This window comes from Oncorhynchus clarkii, chromosome 2, assembly GCF_045791955.1.
Source record: "Oncorhynchus clarkii lewisi isolate Uvic-CL-2024 chromosome 2, UVic_Ocla_1.0, whole genome shotgun sequence".
NCBI lineage: Eukaryota > Metazoa > Chordata > Actinopteri > Salmoniformes > Salmonidae > Oncorhynchus > Oncorhynchus clarkii.
The window spans coordinates 34232331-34246869 of NC_092148.1; the positions used below are offsets into that span (position 1 = coordinate 34232331).

Here is a 14539-nt window from a genome sequence, read left to right on the forward strand (position 1 = left end):
TCAGGAGTTCAGCTACTAAGCTGACTAACAAAGTTAGAAAACGTGTTTAGCTGTAATGGATGCCTGGTTGTTAAAAGGCAGCCACCAGAGGGCAATGCCACCCTCATTTTGAAGCAATTCCTGCCCTAGAGGGTAAATGCTTGTTTTGGTTAAAAGCTACCTGTACATATTCACGAATTGGAGCTGGGAAAGAACGCTGTGGTGATTTCCACACGGAGTGGAGAAACATTAACAAATAGATTACTGTTAGTGTAGCTAGCTAGCATAACCATAGCTAGACATCTTGCTAATCTTATCTAGCTAGCTAACATTATCGGTTGCTCGTTCAAAAAAAAAAAAAAAACTTTTTTTTTTAACTACACCGTATTCAAAAGATTAACCAGCTCTCTAGGCTGAAATCTTTGCCACAGATGGAAACTAGCATCTTTGACTTCACCATCAATTGTGATTCTCTTGGCCTCTTCAATAAGAGACATGCATTTTTTTTTTACATTACACTGCACACGGTGCAACCTTTGGTAGGTAGGTTGCAGTACAGCAGATCAAAATCAGCTCATGGTTCTCAAAGGGGAAGTGAACTGATAGGCAACAATGACTAATGCACATCGCAAATACCTTGAGGAGCATCGGACACGAAACACCAATACAGATTTAACAGGCCAACAAAATAGATACAAGTTCCTTGAATGTTCATTATAGTATAGACACTTGTGGTTTAGCTGCACTAATCAAAGTGGCGAAGCATGTCGTGAAGCAATAGTTTAGTGGTTAAAACCATTCATCTTGGGGCGACCAGGGGAGCAGGGTTGTAAAATGAAATCATATCACGCATTTATAAAATGGTCATATATGTTTGAGGAATACAGAGCAGCAAAAAAATGTATGGATACTTTACCAAACAAGTTTACACCCCTTATTGCTCCATGGCTAAGGCAGCCAAGTGCATGCTACTTCAAAAAGCATTTTGCTCAGTTGCAACTTGAAGATTAAGAACTTGCAGGTGTTGCTGATTAATAAAAACAATGCCATGCTGGTAGGTGGTAACATTCAAATAAAAGCCAAGATCAGAAAATTAACATGTGCTAATATTTTTCCGTCCATCATATCATAGGAGAAACACAGAAAAAAAATCCTATGTCCCCATTTCGGATTTCCCACTTCAAGCCCAAATACATCATACTTTGACTAAAAACAATAACTTCAATTTTAAGAGCTGTCCACACCAAGGACCATAATTATATTATTTTTTGTTATAATAATTCAAATGAACAGGAGAGTTCACACTACAACTACAAAAAGAGTTGAGAACGATAATGATAGCTATCATTTGGATCCACTTTCAGAGTTAATTTTTCCCTGTCCACCCAATGACAAAACAATGACAACCAATCAAAAACGGCTTCTATTTTTTTTAAAATTATATTTCACCTTTATTTAACCAGGTAAGCTAGCTGAGAACAAGTTCTCATTTACAACGACCTGCGACCTGGCCAAGATAAAGCATAAAATCGAAGCGTTCTTGGTGCACGAGGCTGCCCGGAGAGGAGATGAAGCAGAGCGCACCGTATGCTTTCCTGAATAACTGAGCATATTTGTGGCCACATTAATTCTAGTACGATTTGGGAGACTGAGCCACAAACAGAAGGCCATATTTTCCGATGATAACCCCATCTGTTAACGCCGATACATCCTGACAAAATACACATTATGACTGTCCTGCTAATATGCCTTTCTGGACCTGGTAAACTCTCAAAATATCTAGCTTCTTACTTCAGCTACACATCTCTAGCCTCTCTTCCAGATGTTTCTGTGCGCAATAGGCTATTCAAGCCTCTCCGCTATTTCTCTTCGCGTGAAATCTCAGGAAAAGCCATAGGATATTTATTTGTTTAATTGTTTATACTAAGCCTAACAGCCTTTCTCTTGAGTGAAGGAGGCTTGCCCTTGCTAAATGTAAAATAGTCCTAGGCCAAATGAACTGTCGTCATGGTCAGACATGAGCACAGCGAAAAAGAGCCAAACAAATGGACAGTCATTCGAAAAATGGAATTCACTTGCAAACCACGCTTTAGTGGCTAAACTGTTCGCCCCATTACTAAATTTAAATATGAGTTTCTATATAACATGTACATTGAAGTATTATGTGTATTATGTGCAGTTACTAAGAACACACCCTGAAGCACTGAAAAGTCTTGTTAATAGGCCTACAGGGTGCTGTAGGATGCATTGATTGATTGGCAGGTGTCCTGCAGAATGATAAATGATATGCTGGTAGGCTGGACACCTTACATTTTTAACAATGCTTTTTTTCTGATAAAAACTAGTTTATTGCATCTGCCGTGGAGCCCTGTTTCATAATATTACCTTATGTCCCAGCTGCTTGCCATAGTTTTGAAGTAATCACACAAAAAAACAGGCCTTATGTTTTGGGCATTTTCACCCTGCCAGCTCCTATTAGTTCTATTGAGTACCAACTCGCCTTCCGAACGTTCTATTCCCAGCCTAATGTTCTACGTCCCAATGCCTGCTTTGCCATTGTTGACAATGGAACCTGCTGGTTGTTAAAATGTAAACAAAAAATTACTTGTGGAACTCTGAGGTTGTCCCATTGGGAAATATATACATGTCTTTCTATTTAGCCAAATATCTTGCAATGTGTATGGATATTTGGATATTGGATATTTTCAAATTGTACACCATTTTAAACATGAGAATCTCTTTCTGATTATTTAAGGCGGTACAGCATACTCCGCTGTCATCAAATGCTAGCAAAAAAATACCTTTTGCCCTTGGAACGCTGAGCTCCCCCCATTGTTTTCCTATGGAAAGGATGCCGGTATATTTCGCTAACTATCTCGCAATACGTATAATTCAATTTTTTTCTTCCTTCTTGCCCTTTGTCCTGTTGTCTGTGCCCAATAACGTTTGTATCATGTATTGTGCTGCTACCATGTTGTGTTGTCATGTGTTGCTGCCTTGCTATGTTGTCTCAGGTCTCTATGTAGTGTTGTCGCTTTTGCCGTGATGTGTTTGGTCCTATTTATAATACCACCCCCATCCCAGCAGGAGGCCTTTTGCAGGCTGTCATGTCATTGAAAATAAGAATTTGTTCTTAACCGACTTGCCTAGTTAAATAAAGGTCAAATAAAGAATGCAGATATAAGCTCACTTGGCACAATCGAGGTGTGGATGTTTAAAGGAGCGCCAAGTCTAGGTCCAATAGGCTTCTAAACAGCTTCTACCCCCAAGCCATAAGACTCCTGTACATCTAGTCAAATGGCTACCCAGACCATTTGCTGTGCACCCCCCACCCCACTTTGCACCACTTCTACGCTCTGTTATTACCGATAAAGAGTCACTTTAATAACTCTACCTACATGAACATACTACCTCAAATAACCGGTACACCCGTTTCAGTACCCCCCTGTATATAGTCTTGCTATTGTTATTTCACTGATGCTCTTTAATCACGTCTTACTTTTACCTCATTCTTAACTGTATTTTTTAAAACTGCATTGTTGGTTAGGGACTCCTAAGTCAGCATTTCACTGTAAGGTCTACTACATTCGGAGCATGTGACTAATAACATGATGTTTACCTTCTACACGAGTTATTATTTTTCAGTTTAGTCCTAAAAACAGATTGTGGTGATATAAAAAGGGATCCATTTAGGCGTAACGGAATTCTAAACGTCACTCCAGTTAAAACAGACTCCGCGAACGTTCATTTGCTATGAACTCGCGAAAGTGTTCCAGTTTAGCCAACGTTCTTCGCCCATTTTTCAGCATTGGGATTATTTTGACTCGTTCTAGTGTGGATGCTCGCCAAGGTTTATAGCTATGTATAATTTATAGTTATTTGTGTGAATAGCCCTTTATTGACTTCAATCGTTGTGCAACGTCATGGGTAAGCTCTGGGCATCGTGAATTTCTGTTATTGCCTTGTGGTGACCTAACTTTAAGGCATATCTAGTGTTTATAGTTAACTAGTCATCAACCTTTCTAGGTAACGTTAACGTTACTAGATAACTAACAATACGAGTTAATGCGTTAGCTAGTTGAAAAGGACACTAGTTAAATACATTCTCGAGACGAGGATCTAGCTAGCATCTAGGAGTCATGTAACTAAGATCTTCATATATATATATATATATATATCAATGTTGAAAAGTAAAAGCTCAATACATGTAGCAAATGTTTGTTCACTAGACTAGCCAGATAACTTGTTTAATTTAAGATGCAGCAGCCGACAGTAAACCCGGTTAACGTTTGGCAACTAACTACTGTTAGCCTAGGTTTTAAAATAAAGTTAGCTAACGTTAGCTAGTTTATGTAGCGCGCTGCAGTTAACGCTATGCCATACGTTAATATAAAGCAAACTTGACACCCAACAAAGCGTTTACTAGATCACATATATAGCTAACAGAAGAAGCATATGCTAGTTAGCAAGCTAGCTCGTGCTATTGTCTGTGCTGCTGGACCTGAAACAGCGCGAGGCCCCAATTCATGGGCGACTCTTTCACGCACGTGGCATTTACATGGGTTATTTACACACTTCTACCGAAAATCTAGATTGCATGTGCAACCTAACATAACACACGCATTTACCTCTTTGACAGAAAGGAATTCCAGCAAAGGAAAGACGAGATGTCTGTCCAAAAAATGGGCAATTTTGGTGGTGAGGTCGTACTCCGCCATTTTCACTGCGAGAGAGGAGGAAGTAGATTCGAGAACGTGTTACGTAAATGACCAATCAACGTCACTTTCAGCTTCAGTACCTGCACGGATTGGCCATATTGATAACAATTCTACTATTTTAATGAGCATAACGACGATTATGACCATGTCTAATTATACTGTACATTATCTGACCTGGCGGTTCCAACAAAGCGAATTGGAGACATATTGGTAGCATTCAAGATTAATTGTAGCGTTCAAGATTCACATTCAAGATGTTTTTTTTTTCTTAGACAGTTTTGTAGACAAGATAAAACAAATGAGTGGATTAAGTAGCCTTCAACTGATTAAAACAAATGTCCAACACTGATAAAGTACCTCGCGGGTCAGTGCAAACACTGTCTCACAATTTTCAAGTCCTAATTTAGTCTATTTATTTCGAATTGTTCCTGATAATGGCATGTGCATGAAAGCATTTTATCCTAATTGGATTTTGCAATTAGCGTATTATTAAGTTATCCCTTTGGCAACCAATTTGTTAATATTGTTTCACTTTTGTTGTGAGTGTACAACTCCTTCTCTTGTGACTCGCAGGGCTGTCTCATGAAGATGTTGTATAATGTGGTGTGCACTACGTGCACTCTCATATGGAAATGTATATTCAGCTTTTCTCCTGCATAGGCCCACTCAAAAGAAAGCATGACTATGTAGTAAACCATTCAAGACTACCATAATTTCACTGTAGTGTTGATACAATGAAACATTTCATTTATGAAGAGAGAGTTCTTTGCCAAGTGAAAACATTGGGCCTCCCCAGAACCCACCAGTATTTCTCCAACAGAGAAGTATCTAATAGAGTTCACCAAGCTCAAAGACTGACTCTTCACAAGGAAATAAAGCACATGGGAAAACACAGAGATTCAAATAAACATAGACATGATTAAATAATAATAATAATAATAAGGCAAATTAAACATTTAGTTTTTCTGTCTGTCTAAAAAGTTATTGGTTGTCTTGACGAGCCTTTAAAAGCAAACCAGATTTGATTTGATTTGAAAAGCAAACCCTTTTTCCCCTCACTTCAGCAGATGCCTCATAAAGATGCTCATGTGTTGGCCATACCTAGCATTGAAGAGCCAATATCAGATACTAAAGGGCAAATCTCTAATAGGTTCCACTACAACCTTGTTTGCTTGACAACCACATGGCACTGTCTTATAGCACCAAACAATTGTCCCCTTGTTACTCGGAAGTTCTCTCACTCTCTCTCTCTCTGCCCTGCGACTGCAGGTAGAAATTAGTCATAAACAGACACCACTCACCATGGCCGATGCTGTTTCACCGAGGCTTCAGACACAGCCAGCCCTGGCATAAATCCAGTACTCTTTAAAACTCGAAGAAGAAGATGAAGAAGAAAAAATTCAGCAAAACAATAGCACTGCTCCTTTGTGTCCTCTGCCCAAGAGTTTTGAGTGAGGCTTTTGTTTCAGTGAAGGATCTTTCAAATATTTTAATTGTATTGTTAATTTTATTGTTTTTGCGCTAATTTCACTAATGTCCCTGTAATTTGATCTCTAGATGCTCTCTAGTTTGTTATTTTGTCCAGGGAGTGATTTAAACCTTTAATTTCCTTCAACATTTTATGTTGAGCTCTCACAATCATCAATAACTGACACACTGATCATTTTGCATTATTTTGGCCAATGGTAAACTATATTTACCCAGCCAGTTCTGAGGTGGATAAAACATTTGCCAAAGAATAGATCCATCTTTCAAAAAGACAAACATGCCTCCATTTGGCAGCCACGCGCCTCCATTTGGCTCACGTACTTGTAGGCCTAGCAGTGACTTCACTATGAAAATTGCTTTTTTTGTTTTATGATATAGCCTAACCTTTTTAGCATTTGTATCACCACTGACTGAACAGTGTTCCTTTTGTGAAAATGGCACCAAATGACTTTTGCTTACTGCTTTGACAAATCTGCCTATTCACGTATTTGCCAGTTTTACTCTTGGGAGTCCGTCCATGAAAATGCCTGTGAAATTATTATTCATGGATTATTATGAAGAAATTACCAGCTATTACTAAGTGGTTTGGTTTTACTCAGAAGAAGTGGACTGTTTAGTCTTTTATATTTTTTATGTTAAGATTTGTCTTTCTCAGTTTTTTTAATCATAAGATATAGATATTGAGATATTTTGCCAAGTGAACGTGTAAATATCATGACAACCAACCCTGATACGATTGGTGCTTTGACAGCAGATTTTATATTTGACCTATTTTGTTAACATACCCAACAAAACACACCATGGTTCAGAAATGTACAAATTAATCTGGAGAAGGCAAAACCTAACATTTGCGAACAACAGCCAATAAATATGTTTCAACCATAGGTTAAATACCACAAGCTAAATTATAATTTACAAAGAATCTTGTGTTTGAAAGAGTGATTCAAACACTAAATTGTTTTGTTTTCTCTTAATTCAACCAGCCACTGTTTTTAATGAAGGTGCCCTTGGAAGTATGTTGAAAAAATCAAGGCAAGGGAATACTCGCTCCTCTTAAGATTGCATCAGTTTTCTGTTGAAAGGAAAACATTTTATTTCAGAAGCTTTTTACATTTCCCCGTAGTAGAACACTAAGGGGATATTGTGCTGGATTTGAATTATGTGGCATGCACATTTCATTTCATAAAAGTTATCATACAAACTACACAATTTACCCCAAATAAACATCTATCAGGTTTCAGAGTCACACTAAAAGCTGTGATCACCTTCCCTTGCTGGACCCTTTCAGCGGGTTACTTCCCTACTCTGAAAAGCAGAATTAGGCCTATGTGTTTTACAGTGAATCATACCCAATTGTGGCTTGGTGGAAGTTTTAGGAAACTGTGAGAGCTAAGGTGATTAACACATCGAGGTTCCAACTAGAGGGAAACACTTACACAGCAAATAGGGGACCTGCCCGCGTTAGTCATTTGAGGTTACTGAACCGGAGCCTTTCTTGGACCTGAACACTGCTCTGAGGTCTATAGACTTCAGGGCAGACCACATTTTGAATGTTGTTCTTTTATAGGGCTACTGTACTTTACTAATGCACCGAGTGAGCTCATAGCTCACAGCCCATGCTCATGGGTGCACAGTTGACATACAAAGATATATGCCCTCAATGGCGGGCTGGCTGCGACAAAGGTTTAAAGTGCTATACTGCCCAAAACTAAGGTGGTCTTGCCTATCACATTGGAATCTTCTTGAATGTTGTGTTTACTCACTGTGTATGGAAATGGGTGGTAACGTGACTGCGGTACCGAAGTAGTACCGAATGTTGCTACTTTTTTTACTACTTCTTCTGTCTGGAAACTTTGATGCGGATTCCTCAGAGTGTACTTTGTGAATGCAGAATGCACACCTACGCACTCTGCCCCTTTTTGACACCGAGAAGTGTTAGCATACATAAACGTGCACACATAATTATTTACCTCTAATTTATTATATTTTGTTCTCTTATTAGATGGGTTCCAGTCTGGACCGTCCAGAACTGGAGGGCCTAGTCCAAGTTCTTGACAGACTAGAATAGAAACTGAAACCTTGGTGCCAGACTCTGGAGACCGCACCAGGAGGTTGGGGTCAACCCAAAGCAGACCTTTCCAGCTGGAGGGCCTGACACCACACACTCTGTCTGTGTATTGCAAGGCCCCGCTGCATGCGCCTCAGTTCAGCTTGTAGCTGTGGGGAGTTATTGTTGAAGCACAAAGTTGAACCTCCCCTCCCCCATTGTTCTGCATCACACTCAATCTCTGTGGGGGAGGCAGGGTGGTCTCCAAATTAGTGATGGCGGCTGGGCTATATTTCTGACTGTACCTCAATCTAGTCGACCCCTGCTAAGGTGCTTCTCGTCAACCAAACCATGTAGGAAAAGAAAAAACACATAACTAATGAGGAGATCCCAACAAGACACAGAAATATCACACATGCATGCTAATGAAGAAAGGGATCCAGAGTGGAGCCTTGTAAAACACTACACGAATAACTGACGTAAATACACAGACCCACTTGCTCATTTCTGTTTCCTTCAATTAAAATGAAAAGGTTGTGAACGCCTTTGGAGACTGTGTGGGTTTGTGGCCACACATGATCCATTTGTCAGTATATCTCAGTCCAATAAAAGGATGCTGTCAGAAACAACAATATATTCCTGCATGCAGATAAATGATCCATCTCTTGATGTGTGTGTCTTTCAGAGGAAAAATACTTTTCAGCTTTTCCTAACTGGATCAACTTAAAGGGCCAATAGTGATAAGCTAGGGATTCCATGAAAAACCTCAGCTCTGTAGTTCTCTGAACGCCTCCTCAGTCAACGATTCCAAGAGAGGGATAAAGGCAGACAGTGCCAAAGACACCCACCGCCAGCCTCTCTTCTCTCTATTATCTGTCAAAAAATTAATCAAAACGATCTGAAGACAAATGCCTCTGTGCTGGATGTTGCAAAGCCAAGCATCTCCTCTCAATCTGAATGCCAGTATCTCATATGAATTTCAATTATTCTTTTAGATATGCATCACCTCGCGCGCAGTCTGTGTCAGGTTATAAATCAGCAGCCCACACTCCTAATCCAGAGCCCAATGCTGACATCAGCAGATTCCAATTCGATGGCAGTGGGATCGGGGTTATCCACCGAGCCAGGGGGCCAGAAAACAACACAAACTCACAGGCAAGGCACCCAGTTGCACCAAGCATGGCAGAACATCTGCACAGCACATGTCCACTTTTTACACCAAGAGTAACATGTAAATACTTTTCTAACCCCAAAGAATCCTCACATATGGCCATGTGTCATTATGTCTTAGGAAACAGAGGAGAAGTTGTGTGTGTGTGTGTGTGTGTTGTAAGGATGTATGTTCATATGATGCTGAAATCCTGTAGTTAGTAGAGAATATTTCACCCCCTCGGCCCCAACCCTACAGTACCTCACCAAACCCTGTTCCCATGCTCAGTCCTCATGATATGCATAGCTTGATTTACCATTTAGAATTATCTCTGAAAACATGACATTACAGGGAATGCAGTTATCTCCAAATGTGTGGTCATGGATATTCTTACTGGAAAAGAAATGTGAAATCCAATAACTCCATGATCATGCCATTTAGCAATGGCTTCCGCCAAAGAAGGGATAAGATTAATTTATACTTCTTCATCTGGATTCAGAATTTCTGGAATGATTGCAATTACATATATTTATGTAAGTTAGTTGAAGGCTCAGAAGAAAACCAGTCCCAAAACAATTGGAGGAAAGTAGTTATGAGAGTGAACAAGAGTCATAACTTCTCTAAATGGTAAACCTCAACTCAGACCCCCGGGAGGAGGTGGAAGTGATCCATGTTTCAAGCTGTAACAATAGCTTTGGGCTAAAGGTCAGACCGCTACTGCTCAGGATACCGTTATCGATAAAGATACTCCAATTTAGGCTCTACTCAGAGTAAACTTTTTTTCCTAATCTTAATCAGTTCCAGTATAAAGTTATATGAGGAAATCAACATCCAAACATGAGAGGCTCTCTACAGTAGATGACAGATTGGTCACTGTATGGGGTATCATATGTGCGTGAGAAGTCAACATTCAAAGTGAATCTGTATCCTTTCGTTAAGAATACAGTCATTGATAAAGAAGAAATAATGTTCCATATTGCAGCATAATATCAAGCACTTTTTTTTATTGCTAACAAAGGTTGGTATTGAAAGATAATGAAACTTTCTCTCACTATTGTTTAATTAAAATGGACAAGTTAACTCCACTAGACTGCTCAACTACTAGGATAAAGTCAAGGAAATCTGAAATCACCTTCAAGCCTCATACTTAATCAGGGATTTAGTTGATTTTGTACCTCTAAAATCAACCCATATCTTGATGGGACATTTAATACCTGCCTAAATTGCAGTGGGTTACTTGTGGGTGAACACGCCTGGACACACACGGGGAATGAGTCTTGAGAGTCTTCTCTTGCCTGGTGATGTTAAACTTGTTTAAAATGAATTGAATGAGAAACAACGGTGACATTAAATTCAATCCAGGAACACATAATGTACTGCATGTGGTAATACACTACTCTACTATGAGCAATCACACTACTACACTAGGTGTCAGGGGAGCCATAGATCCTGAGCTTCTAACTGTGTGAGTAATGTCAATTACTTGTGTGGGGGCTGACATTGAGCTGAATATTGTTCTTGGCATTGAAACCTAAGGAGAGGGAGTGAGAGAGTGAGTTAGCTAAATTGTGATGGGCCACAGTTTCCCCGCTCTGGGCCTCTCACGCAGGCTAAGGGTGAGGTCAAAGGGTGCTACGGAGAGGAGATCATCAGCGGCAACGTGTGCTGAAGTCATCTGTAGAGAGTGATTCTCAGTGAGATGAAAGCAACTTGGTCAGACAGGGGTCGTAGTCAGCTTTCAAAGCAGACACAGCACAGCTGGCTCCAGAGGGTTAAGCCCAAACGTCGTTGCTAATTGCGTCTGTCTTCATTTCCCGCAACTGTATGACACCGGTGAAAAAGAAAGAAAAGGCTGGAAACTAACAGGAACCTTCCCAAAACCGCAGAGCACCTAAACGCCACATCAATGTTCAGGCCGTAACTGTTCATTTTAGTGATTGTCAACTCTGATTGCTTCTGCCAGAAATCAGAATATAATGCCTGTGCAGTGTTTCTACTGTAAGCCTGTCTTTTTGAAGACAAGGAAAGGCGACTGAAAGGAAAATAATATGTACAGCGGGCAAAACATTATGAACATGTTCTTTCCATGACATGGACTGACCAGGTGAAAGCTACGATCCCTTATTGATGTCTCTTGTTAAATCCACTTCAAATCAGAGTAGACGAAGGGGAGGAGACAGATTTAAGAAGGGTTTTTAAGCCTTGAGACAATTGAGACTTGGATTGTGTATGTTTGCCATTCAGAGGGTGAATGGGAATGGTAGTAGGTGCCAGGCACATCGGTTTGTGTCGAGAACTGCAACGCTGCTGGGTTTACCATGCTCAACAATTTCCAGTGTGTCTCACGAATGGTCCACCAGCAAAGGACATCCAGCCAACTTGACACAACTGTGCGAAGCATTGGAGTCAGTATGGGCCAGCATCCCCGTAGAACGCTTTCAACACTGTGTAGAGTACATGCCCCGACGAATTAAGGCTGTTCTGAGGGCAAAAGCGGGGGATGGGGTGCAACTCAATATTAGGATGTTGTTTTTAATGTTTTTGACACTCAGTGTATTGTCTGTCCCATGTGCCGTATGTGGGGCTCTCGGAGCATGAAAACCTACGTAAGCAGCAGTCAAGGAGCACAATTTGGGTTTTCAGAACGGTTGCTATTGATCTCTCTTCATCGTGACATTCTAGCTGAGTGACCCTCTCCAAAGTAAACATCAGCCATATATTGAGATTTAATCATTTTTCTTTCACTACCTCCAGATACACCTGCATCTCATGCTGACAACGTTAAAGACAGCTTGTTAAACCTGTGCACAGTACAGAGGGCCTTTACCATCCTGGCCTCATCCTCTGAGTCAGGCCCCACCGTCTCTTCTGGTCGTTGGTGCGGGTCGGGAAGAGAGCAGGGCCCTGGCCTTTAACAGCACCCTGGCAGAGAAGGGAAGGCCCTTTACCCAGAAGGACAGTGTTTGCTTGTTTTAATGTGGTCGCCTCAGTATTTTGGTTTCCAGCAAAAACCCGACCATATATCAACTGACTGCCATGTGCAGACTTGAAAATTACAAGTCCACGGATCGTTTGAGCTGAACGTAAGTTCAACCGCACATAATGTTATTTTTTGTATCCCTGACAGAGATGATGACATTTTATAGTCCTCTTGTGCACTTGTACTTGCCCAATAACGACCATGCTCTGCCTTTATACAATGGCAGTGTCCTGTAACAAAACATAGTCCTGTTGATCTCAGACAATAGAACATTAACAAAGTATCTACATTGCAGTGATCGGTATTGGGGATGACATCAGGATTCTGAAATGTTTCTGTAAGTGAGTTTGTGTTGAGTCCACCTCAACAAGTGCCTAATGTGATAGAGGAGTGTGGCATGTAACTAACAAAGTCAGAGACATGGGATCGACAGTCAGAGGCCCCTTGAGAGGGAAATCAAGAAAGGAAAGGGACAACACAGCATCTCAAAACCCCTTTCCAGTCCTCCCTGGTAACAACCACAAATCTAACCAGGCCTCATGAAAGCTAGGTGTAAGATGAATATAAATTTAGCGTGAGCAGCATTGCAGAGCTCGGCGACCTAAACCTCTGGAGAGGGCTAGCGTTACGGTTCAGGCCCTGTTTTGTGGTCAGTTAAAACAAGGTAATTTTAGGCCCAGTTACATGAATAATAACTGGAGGTAGTGTGTTAATCAGCGCTGTCAGATCTAGTACCTGTGTATGATGGGGGAAAGGGTCAGAGCAAGTGCATACATTGCTTTTGTTTACATCTGGTCCTACATCCAGCTCTGTCATAACTCTTATGCTAAACAGTCTGTTATGATCCTCTCCACAGGGATTAAAGTGAGATTTTGGAAGTGTTGAAACTGTGGTCTGCTCTGAGTGTCAATTGTTAAATTAAATAGACAGGGACCTGATGTATCTATGCATCAGATAGTAGGATTCAATTACCCCAATGATTGAACAGTTGCCTCAAAGGAAACATCCATGATAGCCTTGCCTGCTCAATTACACACAGCAGTTTGAAGATGGCATGTGAGCAAGACATGCATAAAGTAACATTTTGTCCTTCTCGCTTACCATTCCCCTTCATCATAAATTATTTGACTTTCATGAATCTACTCATTTCAATAAAAACTGACAGTTTACACCCCACCACTCAATCACATTACACTCATGTTAATAGCAGACAAAACAATAGAAGCAGCAGAAATATTAAAGTCCATAGAAATGAATAAAATACACTGAACATGTCTCAAAAATATGTTTGACTATTCTCGAGCTTGTACGTAGATTGAATGATCAATTGTTTTTACACTATTTAGAGTAAAGGTTCAGTGAGCAAAATAAACAAGCCACACCCAGTTCAATGACGCTGAACCTGTGCTGCCAAGAAAGATGGCGTCGGTATCAGAAATGTACGATGTAACCTGGGAAGGTAAACACAGACGATTAAACGTTTTAATGTACTGTATGACTGAAAGTGTGCTGTTAAATCCTTGTATAATTCGACGTAGTGCATTTTAACTATCGTTCAGGGGATGTAGCTGTGTATGTCCATCTCATCAAGCCAACTGCTAACTTGTTAGCGCAGCTTGCTAACACGAGAGCCACTTGGCTAGCACATTATTTATGCCTATTTTTTTTTTATTTTTAGCAACGTTAGATAGCTAACGTTAAGCATTGATTCATCTGTTATTGTTATGTTGTATCCCATTGTCGTAGCTAACAGTCCACAGCATGTGTGAATTTACAAGGATTGCACCCCAGGCTAAGTTAGCTAGCCAGCCTAGGTACCTAACGTCTGTCAGCTGATTATAACTAAGTTAGCTAGCTAGCTACCTGCTGTCATTGTTCTGCCTCATTAGATGGCTTGCTAAAATACACGGTCTTGCAACGGATACTACTAATAGGCAGGGAAAACCTGTTTTGGTGATTCTTGTCCATCATCAAAGTAAATCACAGCACGTTTTTGTAATCTTTCAACAGTTAACTGATTAGCTAAGTATAATGCCATTGGAAATTAATGTTGTAAATGTAATTTGTGTAACTAAAAATGACATTTAAAATGATGCTGTAGCTGCTTCCTGTTGACTAGACATATTGATAATTAGTACTTTGCCAAAATACTGCTTTAAAGTGTCCAAATCAATATG

At 40.3% G+C, this 14539-nt stretch overlaps 2 protein-coding genes across 2 annotated transcripts in view; one reads left to right on the forward strand and one right to left on the reverse strand.

Moving 5' to 3' along the window:
• Positions 1–4765, reverse strand: part of LOC139367068 (eukaryotic translation initiation factor 3 subunit E) — a 47692-nt gene extending 42927 nt beyond the window's left edge. The window contains exon 1 of the mRNA XM_071105047.1: positions 4608–4765. Within this exon, the coding sequence (XP_070961148.1) occupies positions 4608–4697 (90 nt within the window). The 5' untranslated portion in view covers positions 4698–4765. The remainder of the gene's footprint in view (positions 1–4607) is intronic.
• Positions 4766–13752: 8987 nt separating this feature from the next.
• LOC139381025 (ER membrane protein complex subunit 2-like) overlaps positions 13753–14539 on the forward strand; it is a 60380-nt gene continuing 59593 nt past the window's right edge. Inside the window, exon 1 of the mRNA XM_071124264.1 lies at positions 13753–13821. Coding sequence (XP_070980365.1) covers positions 13782–13821 — 40 coding nt within the window. The 5' untranslated portion in view covers positions 13753–13781. The remainder of the gene's footprint in view (positions 13822–14539) is intronic.